The sequence below is a fragment of the Ascaphus truei genome, chromosome 3 (assembly GCF_040206685.1).
Source record: "Ascaphus truei isolate aAscTru1 chromosome 3, aAscTru1.hap1, whole genome shotgun sequence".
Lineage (NCBI taxonomy): Eukaryota > Metazoa > Chordata > Amphibia > Anura > Ascaphidae > Ascaphus > Ascaphus truei.
The window spans coordinates 27,006,429-27,025,579 of NC_134485.1; the positions used below are offsets into that span (position 1 = coordinate 27,006,429).

At 48.0% G+C, this 19,151-nt stretch overlaps 1 protein-coding gene across 2 annotated transcripts in view; it reads left to right on the forward strand.

The window, feature by feature from the left end:
* CRYZL1 (crystallin zeta like 1) overlaps positions 1 to 19,151 on the forward strand; it is a 46,028-nt gene that overhangs the window by 9,309 nt on the left and 17,568 nt on the right. For both annotated transcript variants that reach the window (XM_075593825.1, XM_075593824.1), the window contains 4 exons: positions 2,438 to 2,515; positions 4,052 to 4,124; positions 17,174 to 17,218; positions 18,916 to 18,984. In XM_075593825.1, coding sequence (XP_075449940.1) covers positions 2,438 to 2,515; positions 4,052 to 4,124; positions 17,174 to 17,218; positions 18,916 to 18,984 — 265 coding nt within the window. The remainder of the gene's footprint in view (positions 1 to 2,437; positions 2,516 to 4,051; positions 4,125 to 17,173; positions 17,219 to 18,915; positions 18,985 to 19,151) is intronic.

Below are 19,151 nucleotides of genomic sequence, written 5' to 3' on the forward strand. Positions count from 1 at the left end.
GGGAGGAGAGAGAGGAACGGGAACATTACATCCCGGGCAACGCCGGGTCTCTCAGCTAGTACATATATAAAATACACCCCCAATACATATACAAATCAGGCTTGCCTTGGGGATTATCACAGGTTGGGCCGGTGTCTGCAGGGGGGGCGGTGTGCAGGTGGCTGCAGGGGGGAGGCTGGTGGTGGTGGGGGGTGGCGGGGGCCAAGTGGCTGGCAGGACTGTGGGGGGGTGTTGGCGGGGGCCCGCCAGCTGGCGGGACTGTGGGGGGGCCGGCGGCTGGCAGAACTGCGGGGCGCCGGTGGGTGGCGGGACTGCGAGGGGCCGGTGGGTGGCGGTAGCCCACCGGCTGGAGGGACTGCGGGAGGGCTGGCGGTGGCAAGGGCCCGGCTGCAGGTCACAGCAGTTGCTGCCGGCCCTGCCCCACTGCAGGCACCTCTCAGTCCCACAATGGCTGCTCGTGCGTGTGCGCCGGGCCTCCCTCTCACGCCAGCGAGGCGGAAGCTTAGCCCAGCTGACTTCCGCCGCTGCCGAGAGACCCGGCACCGGGTGCAGCGTTTTATTATCGGGGGTGTATTTTTATATGTATTGGGGGGTTAAGTAAAAGTTGTACGCTGAAATGTGTTTTTCCGTGGTAGGTGCGCTATGGGTTGGAGGGGGGGTGGGGGTGGGGGCCTGCTCTTTTCATTTGTCCTGGGCCCCATAATTTCTGTTGGCAGCCCTGATTGTGTGTGTGTGTGGGTGGGTATGTGTGTGTCTGTGTGTCTGTGTGTCAGTCAAGTGAAACACACTATATGAACAACTTTAAAATAGTACATTCTCCCGTAATTTAAAGTAAAAGTACTGTAAATTCAGCATACAAACAGAAATTACAACTCATCTCCATTTCAGCCTTCCCCCTTGCTCTTGTCCCCACTCCTCTGCCTTCCGTCACTCCCCTTGTAGCTAGAGACGTCTCCCAAACTCAAATTACAAGTTTCGCTTGGGCTACGGAGACGGGAGACGTCAGCCGTAGCTGGCACTATAAACGCAGCCTTATCAGCAAATGTACAAAGCTGGAGTTGAAAGCGTTTTGGAAGGAGACAGGGGATGGGAGAGGAGATTTCATAAAGCATAAAAAAACCCGTTTAAAAGGACTTCAGGATCGAACTCTTCACCCTTTTATATGCCACAAATATTTAATATTAGTGAATGATAATATTCTTATCTGATGTTGATGCTGTCCCCCTACATCTGCTGATGTGTGCTCTGAGTCTGAACTGTCTCATTTTGTGTTCCTTAGTATGATTTGGGAGAAGAGAAGTAATGGAAACAAATATAGATTTTTTTTTCAACTTTCATTTTGTCAATTTATAGCATACAAGATGTACAACCTTGCATGGTTCTTATTAAGTCTCCTATGGATTACTGGAAAAGCTTGTGCGCTATATGGGCCAAACCTCCATCCAAGTCAAATCGGACTACATCGAATTATCCCCTATGTGTTTGTAGTATACAACTTTATATTTTTTTGTTCTTCTTGGTTTAAAAAAAACCTTATATTTTTATTGATTTTCGAAAATAAAGGGGAAGGATACAAAAATAAAAAGGGGGAGGGGAACAACCATTTTGTGTCGGTTTTCTTACAAACAAACAACAACAGTCACATTTCTTATCAAGCAACATTTTGATGAACACAATATTTTACATTTAGCACTCCCAAATCCTCTCTCCCTCCGGTATCGCGTCCCTATCCAGCACCCCAGGGCTCCCAGCCCCTATCATACTTCCTGGTGGTGTGGTTCAGAAAGTTTCTCCATCAATTGAACATCATTAACCCTTCTAATAACCTCTCTTCTGGAGGGCGAGTGTCTTTTTCCACACCGCTGCTACGACACATCTAGCAGCCGTTAGAATATGCAGAATCAATTTTTGTGTACAATGATTTTATATCTTCCATAGGTTTAGCCAGAATAATTACGGTTGGGTCTAAGGGGATTTTGATATCAGTCACATTTTTTATTTATTTTAGAACTGTCTTCTAATACCCCTGCATTACTGGTCAGAACCACCAAATATGTGCCAAATCTCCTAATTGTCCACAACCCCTCCAACATCTATCTGAGGTCCCCGGGAACATCTGCTTTAGTCTTTTGGGGGTGTAATACCAACATAACAAAATGTTATATATATTTTCTTTTGTTACTGTGCATGTAGAGGTTTTACCCACATTATCCCAAATATTTTCCTATTCCTCCCTTGTTATCTTAGTCTGGAAATCCAGAGCCCATTGTTCCATATATTTATGGTTTGGGGTATCTTTCTTATGAGTTAGCACCTGGTATAGAGATGATATCAAAATTCTTCGTGGTTTTTAAGTCTTTACCGTTTCTATAAATGCATTTAGGACTACGGCTATTGTTCGTATCATTTAACTTGTCTGTACTTTTCTCCAAACTAGGAGCATGTTCCTCCTCCCAGTGAGTATCACGTAAAGCTACAAGTCAAAGCCTGCGCTCTCAGCTGTATGAATATGAAGGTATTTAATACATCGAGATGATAAACTGTATACAAACAGCATACACACTCTCTACTTTTTAACCAAGAAAATGAAATTAAACCTCTTTTTTTTTTAATTAATGGCAAAGTATAATTAAGGTGTATATAGGCCCAGTATTACTAAGCCCGTGAAGAGTACCGTAGATGTATGAAAACACAGCACCTTGGCCAATAAAGTTCAGCTGGACAGATGGTGTGTTGAGTTGCTCCTGAAGTGCAGAGGTAGACCAAGCTCACCAAACTAAATAAAATAAAGGAGAAAGCGAGAAAAGCAAAAAAAAAAAAAAAATATATATATATATATATATATATATATATATATATATATATATATATATATATATATATATATATATATATATATATATATATATGGTCAAAATAATCAGTGGTGCCAACTAAGAGGTGTAGTAGTCCATATATAAAATGGAGGCACAGCAGAGTAAATGGAAAAATGACTCCAACTTGAATGTGTGTGAGAGCCTACAATTGGCACCTGTAGTGCCTCCATCAAGGTAACATTACACCTGACTATTGGTTATAATTGCCATAATGTAATGACTGTCCTGCTCACTCGGAACATCAACTTTGACACAAATTAAAATGTGAACACTTTTTAGAACTTGACATTGTGTTGAGGTGTGTGTGTGTGTGTGTGTGTTACAGCCACACTACTTTAGTTGATCATAGCCAAAAATCTGCACACATATAACATGTTTTTTTTGTTTTGTTTTTAAAGAGAGTTTACCACACAGTATATATAAATACACACACACACACACACACACACACACACACACACACACACACACACACACACACACACACACACACACACACACACACACGTGCTTGGGATAGCTGCAAATTTGTCCTAAATATAAAATAAAGCAGGGAATCTAATGGGGGTCTGAGAATTCACAGTGGATAGGAAAATGGGCAGATTTAGTGGGCCCAGTAGCAGTCTCAGAACCACTGCCGGTTCAATTCCACCAGGGCCCACGACTTTTAGGGGCCCATCGGCACACGCACTGGAACATTGTTCCGGCACATATTTTAGCAGCTGGAACTGCATTCTGACTGCGTGTTTTGTAAAGGCTCCTGGTTCTCCCGGCAAGGACCTTTGGAGTGGCCTTGCCGGCAGGGGCTGCCATGGCTGTCCTAGCACGGAAGTTGAGCCCCACGGGAAGTCTGGCCCAACTTTCGCAATCGTCTGCCTGGATTGGCCCCCTCTGCCACCGTTAAGGCCACGCTCCACAGGTAGTACCAGGGTGGGCTGGTGCATATACTTGAGGGGGGGGGGAGGTGCACATACTGGAACCAGTATACTTAAAGTGGTACATTAAATGACTTAATTTATAAGGCATCTCATGTAAGGTGACCATATGAAAACTGATCGTTTCCCTACTTCCAAGCCAATGACTTTAACCATTATGTCACGGACACTATTATCTTTCACCCCGGTCCCAGCAATTGGATACTAATGTTACAGTGTCTTCCCTATACACCAATTTAGCTTGTATCAGAGATCAAGATGGAAAAAGAGTTTGTACCAGTGGGAAGAGAAGTAGCTGGTGTAATACTAGAGGGTGAGTTACCTAATGCAATTATTATTATTGTTTATTTGTAAAGCACCAACATATTCCGCAGCGTGGTACAATGGGGCTACAGAGTGACATCAATTACATAAACAGAATGACATACAAGTAAGGACAGACCAGCCCAAACAGGTACAGAAGGGAATGGGGACCCTGCTCCTGAGAGATTACTAGTTAGAGGGATTAAGGGGCAATGTTGAAACAAAAGGTAAGATGGCTGCTCATTGTGGGGTGGAGAGTACCTCAGGATGGAGTATGATATAGCCGCACAGTTGGATCTATTAAGGTTTAGGGTTGTGGATGTTAGAGGGTGTTAATACATCTTTACACATTTCATTTAATTGTTGGGGACTGTAACAGGGACATATCCCTGTTTAAGAAAAACTGCCTCTAAATGCCGCAGAGGAGAGATTTTCCTTAGCACACCACGGTGCTGACATGAGGAGAGAGTCTTGAAGCACTCTCTCCTCACGTCAGCACCATGGTGAGCTAAGGAAAATCTCTCCTTTACACTGTGTGCTGGCAGCAAGACACGAGGGGACCAGACCTCTATGCCAGAGGAGAAAGAGGTCTGAGCAGAGAGATACTCCATAGCACACAAGGGTGCTGACCCAGGAGAGCAGAGAGGCCATCCCCTACAGCAACAGAAACATATAAGATACTTTCTTGTTGGACTGTGTGTGTGTGTATATATATATATATATGTAACGGGTATTCCCTATGAATACCGCCGCTACTACCTGCTGTGCAATCTGTGTGGCTCTCAGGAGCCTAAGCCTCCGCTTGGGGAACCTGGGGTACATACATATCATAGGTGCAACGCCTCCACCTGGGAGGGATCCCAACGGAGTGGGAGGAGGCCCTCACAGGAAACAACCACACAAAGCGAATGAAGGTAAAACAGGACTGACTTTACTGTATAACCACATATATCAACACAAATCAACATGCGCCACGGCGGGCGCTAACCTCACTGGGTGTCACGGCGGACACTAACCACACTAGGCGTCACGGCGGACGCTACCACCTCTAGGCGTCACGGCGGACGCTATCACCTCTAGGCGTCACGGCGGACGCTATCACCTCTAGGCGTCACGGCGGACGCTATCACCTCTAGGCGTCACGGCGGACGCTACCACCCACAATGTGACCCCACCCTGTGTCCAGTAACCCCCACCCAAATGTCTCGTACTCCCAGAGTCAAATATCACTGTACATGTGTATGTGTGACTGCGCAGCCACTGTGTTTGGTGATAGGCCTGGTTGGTGCACGTGAGTTGCAGGTTACCTGCCCGGCTCCAGCCACGGGTACCGCGATATCAATCCGCATGATCCGACGTTGTCCTCCACACCGCGTGGGTTGAAAGTCCAGCGCGAACAATGTCTCTCCTGGTGTTAGAGTCTTTGGTGGTGTTCTGAGCCCAGAACCCACCTCGCAGGGCCGCACGGCTTCCGCTCTGTGTCCCTGACTACTTGATCAAATAAAGGGGCAGTGTCCCTATCTAGGGCCTGTCCCTAAGCTCCACAAGCTATAAGGTGACTCAGGACCTAACTGGGACCTTGGGGGCTGCTGGCCTATGCAGAGGGTCACTGACCCCTGCACCCACCTCTTACCCCTAGCTGGTCCAGATCCTGAGTGAGTGCGTAGCTGCAAAACCCCGCGAAATGTATCCCCTTGCTAGCAGGGGAATCTGGCCTTCTGATTGGCTCCCTGGCGTCAGGTGTCTCTGCCCCTAAGCACCCTGGGGGCTGGCAGCCTATTCTCGCGCATGCGCGAGCTATCTGGGGCCTCCCGCGCTATCGGCCTCCTGCGCATGCGCGAGCTCACTGTCATGGCGGCGCCCTGCTCTGCTAGCCGCCGGGCCGGTGGCAACGCGATCGCGGCCTTAGCGACGGCCCGATCGCGTCCCCGGCAACCGGCCTGCTCGCCGCTCGCGTCCCCGGCAACCGGCCGCAACCACGCGCGCAACGGGGAAGAAGGGGTGAGTGCGCGAGGGGGACAAAGGAGGGGGCGAGTGCGCGAGGGGAACCTGGCTACATCCTCCCCCTGGTGAAACTCCAACGTCCCCGCTTGGACCACATAACTTACTACTATACACAACGTTATATAATAAAAATGCAGTAAACATATAACTTAGCACAGGTAACTCTAAACGAGATTGCATAATTCGTTGAGCATCACAATCACAGACTGTATCTTACTACGAGAACACTGCTGAGCCTCATAATGGGGTGCCCCCATTTGATCGTAAGTAACCCTAGTTGGCGGGTACCTAACTCGTTGACTCCGTCGGAGTTGTTCTTCGGCAACTCCCTCGGGGGAGTAATAAGCATAGTCCTGAGGCCTAGCCTCTTCCCTTGAGGGGAGAAATGTCTCTGAGGGTACAAAACACGGGCTCTGTGGATCCAAAGGCTGGCCTGTTGGTGCCACCTTAGTAGGCATTGGCCTACGGGGCCCTTTACCCGTAAAATCCTTCGGGAGATGCCCCTTCTGCGGGGTGGTCCCTTTGAGAGGGTCCCTCCATAGGGTCTTCCGGAGTTTCAGAGTGAGTCTCGTTAGTTACAGTCTCTTGACCCACTTCTGATAGATCGAACTCACCGTTGAGCGGTGTGGCCTGTAGTTCCTCTTCTTCATCTCCCACTTGGGGGATGGGGAGAAGGTGATTACGATGCCAAACCTTTACCCGACCATCGGTGTCTCTGATGCGATAAACCGGGAGGCCAGGCATCTGTGACTCCACCTCATATACGCCATCTCTCCACCGGTCCGCCAATTTATGTTTTCCGGGGATTCCCAAATTACGAAGTAACACTGCATCCCCAGGACGTAACTCTCGATACTTGACTTTATTGTCATAACGTCTCTTGTTACCAGCATTCAGTTTGGCTGTAGACTTCTCAGCCTGTTGGTACGCTTGTTGCAGACTGTCTTTTAGCCTTTGCACGTACTTAAAATGAGTGGTATTGAATATCCCATCCGTTGATACTCGGAGACGCACATCTACTGGAAGTCTGGCCTCCCGCCCAAACATGAGGAAGTACGGGGAGAACCCCGTGGACTCATGGCGAGTACAGTTATACGCGTGTACCAAAGTCTCCACATGACGACTCCATTCTGTTTTCTGCATTCCCTTCAGGGTTCCAAGCATGTCCAACAGGGTCCTGTTGAATCGTTCAGGTAAAGCATCTCCTTCAGGGTGGTACGGCGTCGTCCGGGATTTGGCGATGTTCAGCATTTTAAGTAATTCTCGGATCAGAGTACTCTCAAAATCTCGCCCTTGGTCGGAGTGAAGTCGGTTTGGAAGACCGTAGTGAACGAAGAACTTTTCCCATAGAACTTTCGCGACCGTGATAGCCTTCTGGTCTTTTGTGGGGAAGGCCTGTGCATAGCGGGTGTAATGGTCCGTGATGACCAGCACATTACCGATTCCTCGACTATCAGGTTCGATACACAGGAAGTCCATACACACCAGGTCCATTGGACCAGAACTCTTTAGATGGGCCATAGGAGCTGCTCGGGTAGGCAACGTCTTGCGTTGAACGCACCGGGAACAACGGCGGCAGTGTTGTTCCACCGCTTCCCGCATCTTGGGCCAGAAAAACCGGTCTCGGACTAGCCCAAAAGTCTTCTCTACCCCGAGATGCCCGTGGTCATCGTGTAGAGACTTCAACACCATATATCTCAAGTTTTGGGGTAGAACTAGTTGTCGCCTATCGGGGTGGTTATGATATGGAACTACCCTATAGAGCAAACAATTATCTATCTCGAACTTGTCCACCTCACGCATGAGTAACGCGACCAGATCTCGGGGAGCACTCTTCAATAGAGCAGGGTTCTTCCGCTGAACGGCTTGTCGAATTATGCTGATCACTGGATCTCTTAATTGATAGTCTACCAAGTCTTTCCATCTTATGACTTTGTCCTGGGTTATGTTCATCCCTGCGGGGCCGCAGTAGGCTGCCGGGATCGCTTGCGACTGGCACCCTAACGAATCGGCAACTCTTAGTTCAGAGAATGCGACCTGATCATTGATGACGGCCGCTATACTACACATTGCACGCATCCCAGGTCCAGGGATCTCTTCCCATTCATCATCATCAGGGGTGGCACTCAATCCTGGTCGTCGTGATAGCGCATCGGCCCCAATGTTCAGAGGCCCCGGCTTGTACTTCAGGGAGAATCGGTAATTACATAGTGTCGCCAACCATCGGTGTCCGGCAGCATCCAATTTGGCGGAAGTATTGATGTACGTGAGGGGATTGTTATCGGTCCTTACCTCAAACGTAACACCATAGAGGTAATCATGAAGTTTCTCCGTGATCGCCCATTTGAGAGCCAGGAACTCTAACTTGTGCACCGGATATTTCTGCTCACTGGGTGTCAGACTGCGGCTGATGTAGGCTACCGGCCGAAGACCCTCGGGGTGTTTCTGATGAAGGACAGCGCCCAGTCCATTGAGACTGGCATCCACATGCAGGACATATGGTTGTTCTGGGTCAGCATATGCAAGCACTGGTGCTTCAGTCAGGCTTGTCTTCAAATTCAGGAAGGCCCGTTCACACTCAGGCGTCCACTTATCACCAAACGGTTGACGGGCCGACGTGGCCTTTCTCCCAGTATCTTCAGGGTATATCTTCAGCAAATTGTTCAGGGGTTTAGCTCGACTAGAGTACCCTTCTACGAACCGACGGTAATACCCACAGAACCCGAGGAAGGATCGCAGTTCCGCGACATTATCGGGACGCGGCCAGTTCACCACCGCTTCTACTTTGGCTGGATCGGTAGCAATCCCCTGGGCAGATACGATGTGTCCCACGTAGGTCACTGAGGTGTGGCAAAACCTACACTTGTCGAGTGATAGCTTCAATCCTTCTTGGCCAAGACGATCTATCACCTTCAGTAGCCTCTCCTCGTGTTCTTCTAAGGTCTTCCCAAAGACAATGATATCATCCAGGTAAACCAGGCACTCCCGAGGATTCATGTCCCCTATTGTTTTTTCCATCAACCGCTGGAAGGTAGCAGGGGCTCCGCATATACCTTGGGGCATACGCGTGAACTGGTAGAAGCCCAGGGGACAGACGAAGGCAGTCTTTTCCTGATCCTCTTCACTCATGGGTACCTGGTAGTACCCAGATCGCAAATCGAGCACACTAAACCATTGGCTCCCGTTCAGAGCGTTCAGGATCTCTTCAATACGAGGGAGATTGTATTGGTCAGGTACCGTACGATTATTTAGGGTTCGATAATCGACGCACAATCTTACAGATCCATTCTTCTTCCTTACTACCACTATGGGTGATGCATAAGGACTCCGCGACTCCGTCAGTATTCCAGCGGTCTTCATCTCCTCCAGGACATCCCTTACATCGTCCACATCCCTGGGGGCGATACGACGAGAGCGTTCACGGAACGGAGTGGCGTCATTCAGCCTAATAGTGTGTTGGGCGCTGCGACTGCGGCCCACATCCATCTCGCTGGTAGAAAATACTGTTTTTCTTTCCTTCAGCTTGGCTGTCAGTCGATCCTTCCACTCGGTCGGCAGGGTCGAATCTCCGAAGTTGAAGTCCAGGTCGACTAACCGCTCACCTACTGCAGCGGCATTCACCTGGAGCGCGGGTTCCACCGGGCTGACGGGATATATACTGCCCAGACTTTCTCCTACATCGATGTTCATGGGAAATGGAGAGATGTTTTGGATATACACATGGGTCCGGAGAGCAACTCGGGTCGTCCACTCTTTTACTTCAGGTATTACCCGATACCCTCTCTGGATCTCTTCCTCAGGATCACTCTCCAGTGAGAACAGATGATCGGTCTCCTCCCGATCCGGATAACAGCACCAGACGGCCATGCGTTTCACTCCCCCTGGTGAAATGGTCGTCAGTCCGCGTTGACGATTGTAGAGGTCCCCGTGACGCTCTAGGGCATATACTCGGTTGCACTCCTCTCTCAGTACAGGATCTAGGCGGGAATCGGCCATTGGCAATTCATTAGTCTCTTTCAAGTAGGCTCTGATGACAGCTCGTACTATATCCGTATTTGTCCCCAGGATGACCGGATACTGACACTGTCCTTGAGGTTTTGGGCACACCATTGCCTCCACACTCATGGGATGTTTCTTGCCGGTATTCAATTGAAGTATCTCCAGTTGAACGCTCACAATCCCATCGATGGGGTAATCTTCGTTGCTCAACCCCCTCACTTTCATATGTTCCGCCGACCGCAGGGGACAATGCTTCAGGTGCTGGTCGTAGAAGTGCCGGTATATTATGGTCATTTGAGACCCGGTGTCCAATAGGGCAGCAGCATAGACTCCCTCTACTACCACACGTACGATGGCCGAAGGGCCCACCTGACAGTAGCCATCTCCCCCTGGAGTTCCTTCGCCTGGGCTCAGGTCAGGAGCGGCTTCGGGAGGCGTGGGGGTAGCCTCGGTGGTTTTGGCTTCTGAGGTCTGCCTCTGACAGATCATAGCCCTGGCCGAGCTTCCTTTACGGGGCGTTTCCTTTTCTGGGGTGTCTCCATTTGGGCACTCTCTAGAGAAATGGCCTTTCTGTCCACAGGTATAGCAGACGATGTCTTTGAGGTCCAGTCGTCTTGGGTAGGTGGGGGAGGATCTCCCCGAAGCCCGCCCTTTCGTTGAGGGCGACTTGGGTGGCGCATCTTCCTCTTTGACAGGTGTCTTGGTCCGGCGAGCAGAGGCTCCCGGGGTGTCACTGACCGGAGGATCTCTGACCTTGGTGCCTGCATGCAGCTTGGTATAGGCCTCATGCCCTTTTACGATCCCCAGAATGTCCATGAAGGTAGGGGGAGGTCCCTCCTTTAGTGAGCACCTGATCATGATCACGATGTGGTGAGTGGGGATGGCCCCTCGGAGGAACTGCTTGCGCCGATATTCGTCCATCTCTGAAGATAGGATGAGGCCGCAAGTTCGCAATTTCCACAGGACCAGCTGGATGCGTTGCAGGAAGTCGGACAGGTCTTCCTTCTCCTTCTGTCGGAGAGCGTAATATTTGAACCACAGCTCGCTCTCCTCTTCCTCTTTGCCATAGATCTGGACTAGCAAGTCTACCATCTGGTGAGCAGAGAGATCAGGGTCTTGGTCACGCTGTGCACTGACCATGGTGGCCGCTGGGGGTCGTAGGCTTTCCAGGATTCTCTGCCGTCTAACCGTTTCAGAGCAGGGCCATTCGTCGATCACCTTGAGGGTATGCTCCTTCCAAGAATCGATACTTTCTTCGCCTGTGGGGACAGGAACCGTCCCTGAGAACGCCTTCAATTTCCTATAATTTTGGGCTTGAGCGGACGTAGTTATCGCTTCCACTAGCTGCGGGAATGTCACTCCTAACAGGGAGCCGTCATTGTTGGAGCCACTGGCTATCGCTGCTCGCTGCCTGTTAGGGGTTGGGGTAGAACTGTTCACGGACCAGTTAGTAACCGGTGATGTGGCCGGACTGCCGACCCAACTGGTGGCCCCTTGCCTAGCATCTGAAGAGAAGGTCACTCTGGGTAGGGATATATCTGATCGGATGGGTGTACTAGCGGCCATATCTCTGTCGTCCCAACCCTCATGTCTGGGGAGGGAAGTGACGTGACTGGAAACAGTTCCCGGGTAAATTAGAGGGCACCCGTGCGGCAAAGTCTCTGGTAGATACACTACTCGTGGGCCTCTATCAGGAAGTATAGCTTGTTCAGTGGCTAGCAATAGGGTATTCTCTTGCCGGTCAATGTCATAGTGCTTGCTGATGAGGCGGGCGTCCGCCAGACCAGGTAATGTCCTTACTGCACTGCAGACAGTAAACATGGAGACATCAGCAGGCACTCCGTCTACGGCGACCACGTGTCGCAGAAGCTCTCCTAGCTTTTCGGCCCAGTCGGCCACTTGTTTGGGCGTGAGCGCAGACATGCTGACTGACAGGGTAACGGTACTACAAAGTGGGGCACCCCAGGACTATCTCAGCAGCGCCTCCAAATGTAACGGGTATTCCCTATGAATACCGCCGCTACTACCTGCTGTGCAACCTGTGTGGCTCTCAGGAGCCTAAGCCTCCGCTTGGGGAACCTGGGGTACATACATATCATAGGTGCAACGCCTCCACCTGGGAGGGATCCCAACGGAGTGGGAGGAGGCCCTCACAGGAAACAACCACACAAAGCGAATGAAGGTAAAACAGGACTGACTTTACTGTATAACCACATATATCAACACAAATCAACATGCGCCACGGCGGGCGCTAACCTCACTGGGTGTCACGGCGGACACTAACCACACTAGGCGTCACGGCGGACGCTACCACCTCTAGGCGTCACGGCGGACGCTATCACCTCTAGGCGTCACGGCGGACGCTATCACCTCTAGGCGTCACGGCGGACGCTACCACCCACAATGTGACCCCACCCTGTGTCCAGTAACCCCCACCCAAATGTCTCGTACTCCCAGAGTCAAATATCACTGTACATGTGTATGTGTGACTGCGCAGCCACTGTGTTTGGTGATAGGCCTGGTTGGTGCACGTGAGTTGCAGGTTACCTGCCCGGCTCCAGCCACGGGTACCGCGATATCAATCCGCACGATCCGACGTTGTCCTCCACACCGCGTGGGTTGAAAGTCCAGCGCGAACAATGTCTCTCCTGGTGTTAGAGTCTTTGGTGGTGTTCTGAGCCCAGAACCCACCTCGCAGGGCCGCACGGCTTCCGCTCTGTGTCCCTGACTACTTGATCAAATAAAGGGGCAGTGTCCCTATCTAGGGCCTGTCCCTAAGCTCCACAAGCTATAAGGTGACTCAGGACCTAACTGGGACCTTGGGGGCTGCTGGCCTATGCAGAGGGTCACTGACCCCTGCACCCACCTCTTACCCCTAGCTGGTCCGGATCCTGAGTGAGTGCGTAGCTGCAAAACCCCGCGAAATGTATCCCCTTGCTAGCAGGGGAATCTGGCCTTCTGATTGGCTCCCTGGCGTCAGGTGTCTCTGCCCCTAAGCACCCTGGGGGCTGGCAGCCTATTCTCGCGCATGCGCGAGCTATCTGGGGCCTCCCGCGCTATCGGCCTCCTGCGCATGCGCGAGCTCACTGTCATGGCGGCGCCCTGCTCTGCTAGCCGCCGGGCCGGTTGCAACGCGATCGCGGCCTTAGCGACGGCCCGATCGCGTCCCCGGCAACCGGCCTGCTCGCCGCTCGCGTCCCCGGCAACCGGCCGCAACCACGCGCGCAACGGGGAAGAAGGGGTGAGTGCGCGAGGGGGACAAAGGAGGGGGCGAGTGCGCGAGGGGAACCTGGCTACATCTATATATATATATATATATATACACACATATATATATATATACACACATATATACACACATATATATATATATATACACACACACACATATATATATATATACACAGTGGTTGACAAATCACCAAAAAATCTACTCGCCACACAAAAAAATCTACTCGCCACCTAGTACCAAACGTGTGCTGCTTGGGCCAATATTTACTCGCCCGGGGGTTAAATCCACTCGCCCAGGGCGAGCAAATGTATAGTTTTGTCGAACACTGTATATATATATATATATATATATATATATATATATATATATATATATATATATATATATTCTCCAAAGTGGAGTAGGCCTTTATTTTGTTTCTTTTTGCATGTTTTGCCTTGTTAAAGGAACAGGCTCAATAAAGCCAGGATTTAATTTCACCCTAATCGATCTCCATTACATGTACCTCTGCACACAACTCTTACAGGGACGAATACAAATCCTACCCAAGCTCACACAGCAATAAAGTAGCAGGGATAGAATCTGGAAACAGTCCCACTATCCCTGAGTACAAAAGTAAAAAATGGCCCACTGTAGTATACCTACAATACAGGTATATGAGATGAGATTTATAGGTGTTTAGTTTGCAAATCCAGTCATTGTTATGCTTAGTTATGTCAAATAATGCTCAAAACACAAGCAAAGTGTAACATTTATAATAAGATAAACATGTTTGGTGTTGCACTTCTGTATATAAAGTACTAAAGAATATATAATAACACTGCAAAGGTTAGGTGCAACTTCCCCCGTGGAAGACCATCCAATCAGTACATAAGTATAATGAAAAAAATGGAACAACTCAGACTAGAAATTGCAATTTAGAAAAATGTTTTATCAAAAAGTTCAGAGGATGCAATAGATTGAAATACAATCAAATTGAAAAAGTCCAAAAAGTACAAAAAGTGCTACAATTCTAATATAAAAGTATAACACAGAACGTCTGACCCACCTGAGAGATCCTCGACGTTTCGGGTAATAACTCTTTCTCGAGGAGATCTGTGTCACACCGTTTCATTGCTATTTAAAGGGTCCAGTGAAGTGTCTCTGGACCACTGCCCCATCGGACCGTCCGTCCTGCACTTGACATCACTTTCACAAAAATGCGGAGTGATGTCATTAGTGCCGGGTGATGTCACCCCCAGAGATCTCCCAGACATACAGTATGTTTCAAAAATGTTTCAAAATATATGCAGAATAAACTCTCTAGTACAAGTACAAAGTAGTGATTATCTTAGGTTCAACGTGAATTATTGCAGACCATTCAGAAAAGGCAGTGGATATCCACTATACGCCCAAGTTCAAGCTTCAATCAATTATCTTTAGAAGTAAAAATAATACAGTGTAAGAAAGAGACAATATATATGTATGTGTGCGTGTGACTTCCCTTCCCCCCATGCGTGTGCAAACGCACCCTCCCCCAGCAATACACTAATATATATATATATGTTTGTGTGTATCTTTGCCCTCCTTTATTTCCGAGTCCAAAGTGTACATCCATTTTAATTCACATTTTTTTTAAGGCGTTGTCCCCTATTTCCACATCTCCTGAGACATTGCACCTGATCAATAGCCTGAAATCTCATCTGGCTAACACTATGTCCTGCATTGCTGAAATATCTCACTACTGGTGAATTTTCATCCCTGATCCTACTCTTGTGGTCACTAATTCGCTGTTAGGTGTCTCGTTGTCCCTCCAACGTGTACAAGCCCACTCGGCGATTTCAATAAGCAAACAACGTAGCCTGTTTGTCAATTCATGTACGTCTTATGGCTGCGCTTATAGTGCCTGGTGACATCGCTTCAAAACAAATTAATTTACTCCATCGCAAGCGCTTATAGTAAGCGCAACGGAGCGACATCGCATCTAAAAAGGTTGAAGCCAGGTAAATGATTTTTTTAGAGACAGTCGCCTCATGTGACTGTCTCTAACCCAATCAAATTGCGCGGCCCGCCCATTTTACTGACGTCACTGGCGTTGTCGCCAGCGACGTCGCTAAAAGTTAAATTACAACTTTCGCCGGTGGCGACGGTGACAGGTGACGTCATCGTTCGCGTCGCCAGCACTATAAGCGCGGCCTAATGTGTGGGTGTGTGAATGTCTCACTTCTAATCACACAATGGCACTGTGCACAATTACCACAAGGAAACACCCCCTTCACTCTGCTTAACCAGGTCCTACGCGTTCCTTTTTGTGGTAATTCAGTGAAGAGGTCCCTAATGTTCATCCATCACTTATGCACGGTCATTGGTGGATCTTTAAATATCTGTTTTACAATCTGCCTGTAGAACATGCCAATGCCAGCTGATTATTTGTTTAATTTAAAATCAGAGACATAACATAAAACACAGACAAAGCTCAGTGCACATCCAGAAAAACTTATATACGGTACAGTGCCTAAATATACATGTATAAATAACTAATAAATAAAATGGTCTTTTAGTTTAACATTTTGGCCAAATTGTTGTAAGCCCTTGAGCCAAACTTCACGGCAGACCACGTTTCAAGGGTCCCTACACTAATATAAATTCTTAATAACCTGTGCATTGCCAGGAAGAATGATTTATAATAAATCTGTCAATATAAGTTGCAAAAGTTCTAAGTCTGATTGAAGCTTTTATTAACCTGTACATTACCAGGAAAAGCACTCTGTAATAGATTTGTCACAATCACACTGCATGCAGGCAAGTTCCCCTGATAGTTGGAGATGCCATGGAGTGAGCTTTTAACCATTTAAATGTGGGAGGGAGTGAGCTTGTAGGTGTTCTGTATGTTTTATAATTCTTGTGCAGCTAGTCTTGGCTGTTTTGGAGGGTGGCAAACTCCTATCCAATTGAAGCTCACTCCCTCCCACATTTAAATGGTTAAAAGCTCACTCCATGGCATCTCCAACTATCAGGGGAACTTGCCTGCATGCAGTGTGATTGTGACAAATCTATTACAGAGTGCTTTTCCTGGTAATGTACAGGTTAATAAAAGCTTCAATCAGACTTAGAACTTTTGCAACTTATATTGACAGATTTATTATAAATCATTCTTCCTGGCAATGCACAGGTTATTAAGAATTTATATTAGTGTAGGGATCCTTGAAACGTGGTCTGCCGTGAAGTTTGGCTCAAGGGCTTACAACAATTTGGCCAAAATGTTAAACTAAAAGACCATTTTATTTATTAGTTATTTATACATGTATATTTAGGCACTGTACCGTATATAAGTTTTTCTGGATGTGCACTGAGCTTTGTCTGTGTTTTATGTTATGTCTCTGATTTTAAATATATATTGCCATGCTCAGTAGCACTCCTCTGTGAAACTTATATGCTTATATATATGTTGTGGGTATTTTGGGGGTTCAATTTGAGCTTGTAGGTGTTCTGTATGTTTTTTGATTATTTGTTTAATCTTCGGGGAATGTGTCCTGCAGATAGTATCGTAGTTATAGGGACACAATCATCCTGTCTCCTTTTGATCTTAGGGGAAATCAGAGTGTCTCTTGTTATGTCCCTGACCCTTTGTAAGAATTTGTATGGGATATTTTTCTTCATCCTCTCTTGCTGAAATTATTCTGCGTAGTCTGAGTAGCTGGCTGTATGGTAGACCCAGTTTTAATTGTCTTGGATGAAACTGGATACCTGAAGTAACTGTTACGATCAGCAGCAATAGACTTTGTGTAGACTTTCCATTTTATCACTGTTGGATTTTGAGCATGTCCTCGTATTATTTGTTCTAGTTGGATCCAAGGTGTCCTTCTTTCAGCAAGATGATGAAGTGGTGGGTAAGTTAAAACATGAGAAGTATGGAAACAAATATAAAAACTTGGTGTGAGTGCAGTGCTTTCTATCATTGCGGCACTGTAACTACGATCGTATGGTCTATATCCAGACATCTATGTGAGTGTTGCGAAAAACCAAGGCCTCTTCACTGAACATCTCACAATGTTGCCATTTTGAATGCACCTGGATGAAAACTTGTAATGGTTAAATAGACACTTCTGTCTATAACAGTGATGTGAACAAAAAATTCCTTCCGACGGGGAAGATGCCGGCGGTGCACTGCGTGCCAACGAGTGCTTGGTGCGTTCCAGATGCAGGAAAAAGGAAACGGGTGCTGGATCACTATATCAAAAATGGTTTAATGAACGTTAAGCAACATAGAACTAAAACAAGAGTCCTGAGAGGAACTTCTGGGGCGTTTCGTGCAATCCCTGCACTTTGTCAAAGAGTGGTATTCCTCTCAAGATGCCGATACCTAACGGGAGTCCTTAACCGGAAGTACCGCCCTCCAATCGCACCAAAAGCCCTCCTCCATGGTACAAGCACCCATGGTAGGGTATGGTGGTTGAGTGACAGCTCGATCGGTATCTGACAACCAATAGCAACTCGGCACCATAAAAAGCAATCAAAGACAGTCAGGGCAAAAGTAAACTGTCTAGATATGCAAATTACATACCTACAGATAAAGGTACACAAACAAACAATGTTATAACAACACATATTGAATCTGTGAAGTACTGTAAGTGTATCAAATATCTGAGGGATAAACAGATATAACAGTGATTTCCAACCTGTTTTTGGTTAACAAACCCTAAGTGAAATTCTGAGGAACCGCCAACCCTCTCTAATAGCGCGCCTGTGATCAGATGCATTGTAAGGAACCCCAACCCTCTCTAATAGCGCGCCTGTGATCAGATGCATTGTAAGGAACCCCAACCCTCTCTAATAGCGCGCCTGTGATCAGATGCATTGTAAGGAACCCCAGCCCTCTCTAATAGCGCGCCTGTGATCAGATGCATTGTAAGTTCTTCTGTATTTTACACAATTTTCAAATGACCAGAAAATTGCATGGAACCTTTTGGGGATGCCCGGGGAACCCAAGGGTACCTAGTAACCCTGGTTGAAAAACACTGTTCTATAAGATATTTGACAATTGAATACAACCCACCTCATTGGGTATGGTTAGGAATGAATTAATGTTATTCTGGGTAATGTGAAGCATTTGTTGATGACATGCAGCCCTGAGACCGCCTCAGGCACTGCACTCATTGTATTGGCTTTTTGCAGTGCATTACTGGTTATTTCTGGGGTACAATCCCTGCAATATGTTTCTCGCTCCTGAACATTGCGCAAAGACCCAAGCAGATCTTGATTCGGTTAGGAAAGCCGAGACCTAGGCTCATAAACAAAAGTATAGGGCAGCCGTGTGCAAACTGGGGGGCACGCCCTCCCCACCCCCCCCTGACTTTTTTGGGGGGGCGAGGCTCACTTACCCAGCTTCCGTGTCCACTCATCTCCATGACAACGCGGCATGAAATGATGCCGCGGGGCCATGTGACGTCACATGACCCCGTGGCGTCGTTTGACGCCGCAGGGGGGGGTGCGACACGGGGAGAGCAGGTGGGGGGGCCCAGCGCAGGAAGTTTGCGCACCCTTGGTATAGGGTATTGCCAAACGGGATCTTCGTTTTGTCTTTCAGGGATTTTGCCGCTAGACTCCCAGGAGTCTGGGCTCTGTGAAGTGCTCTGGGCTCACGAGCATCATTTGGGTAAGCTAACTTTGGTTGAATGCTAACAGTTTTTACCAATGCCATGGCATGTTTTATGCCAATGTTGTTCCTCTGTGGTAGAAACGAGGGAAAGTATATATTTTATCCCTCAACTCCTCAACTCCTTTCAAAACAGTGGTTTGTTGATTATATAGTTGAAAGGTTTA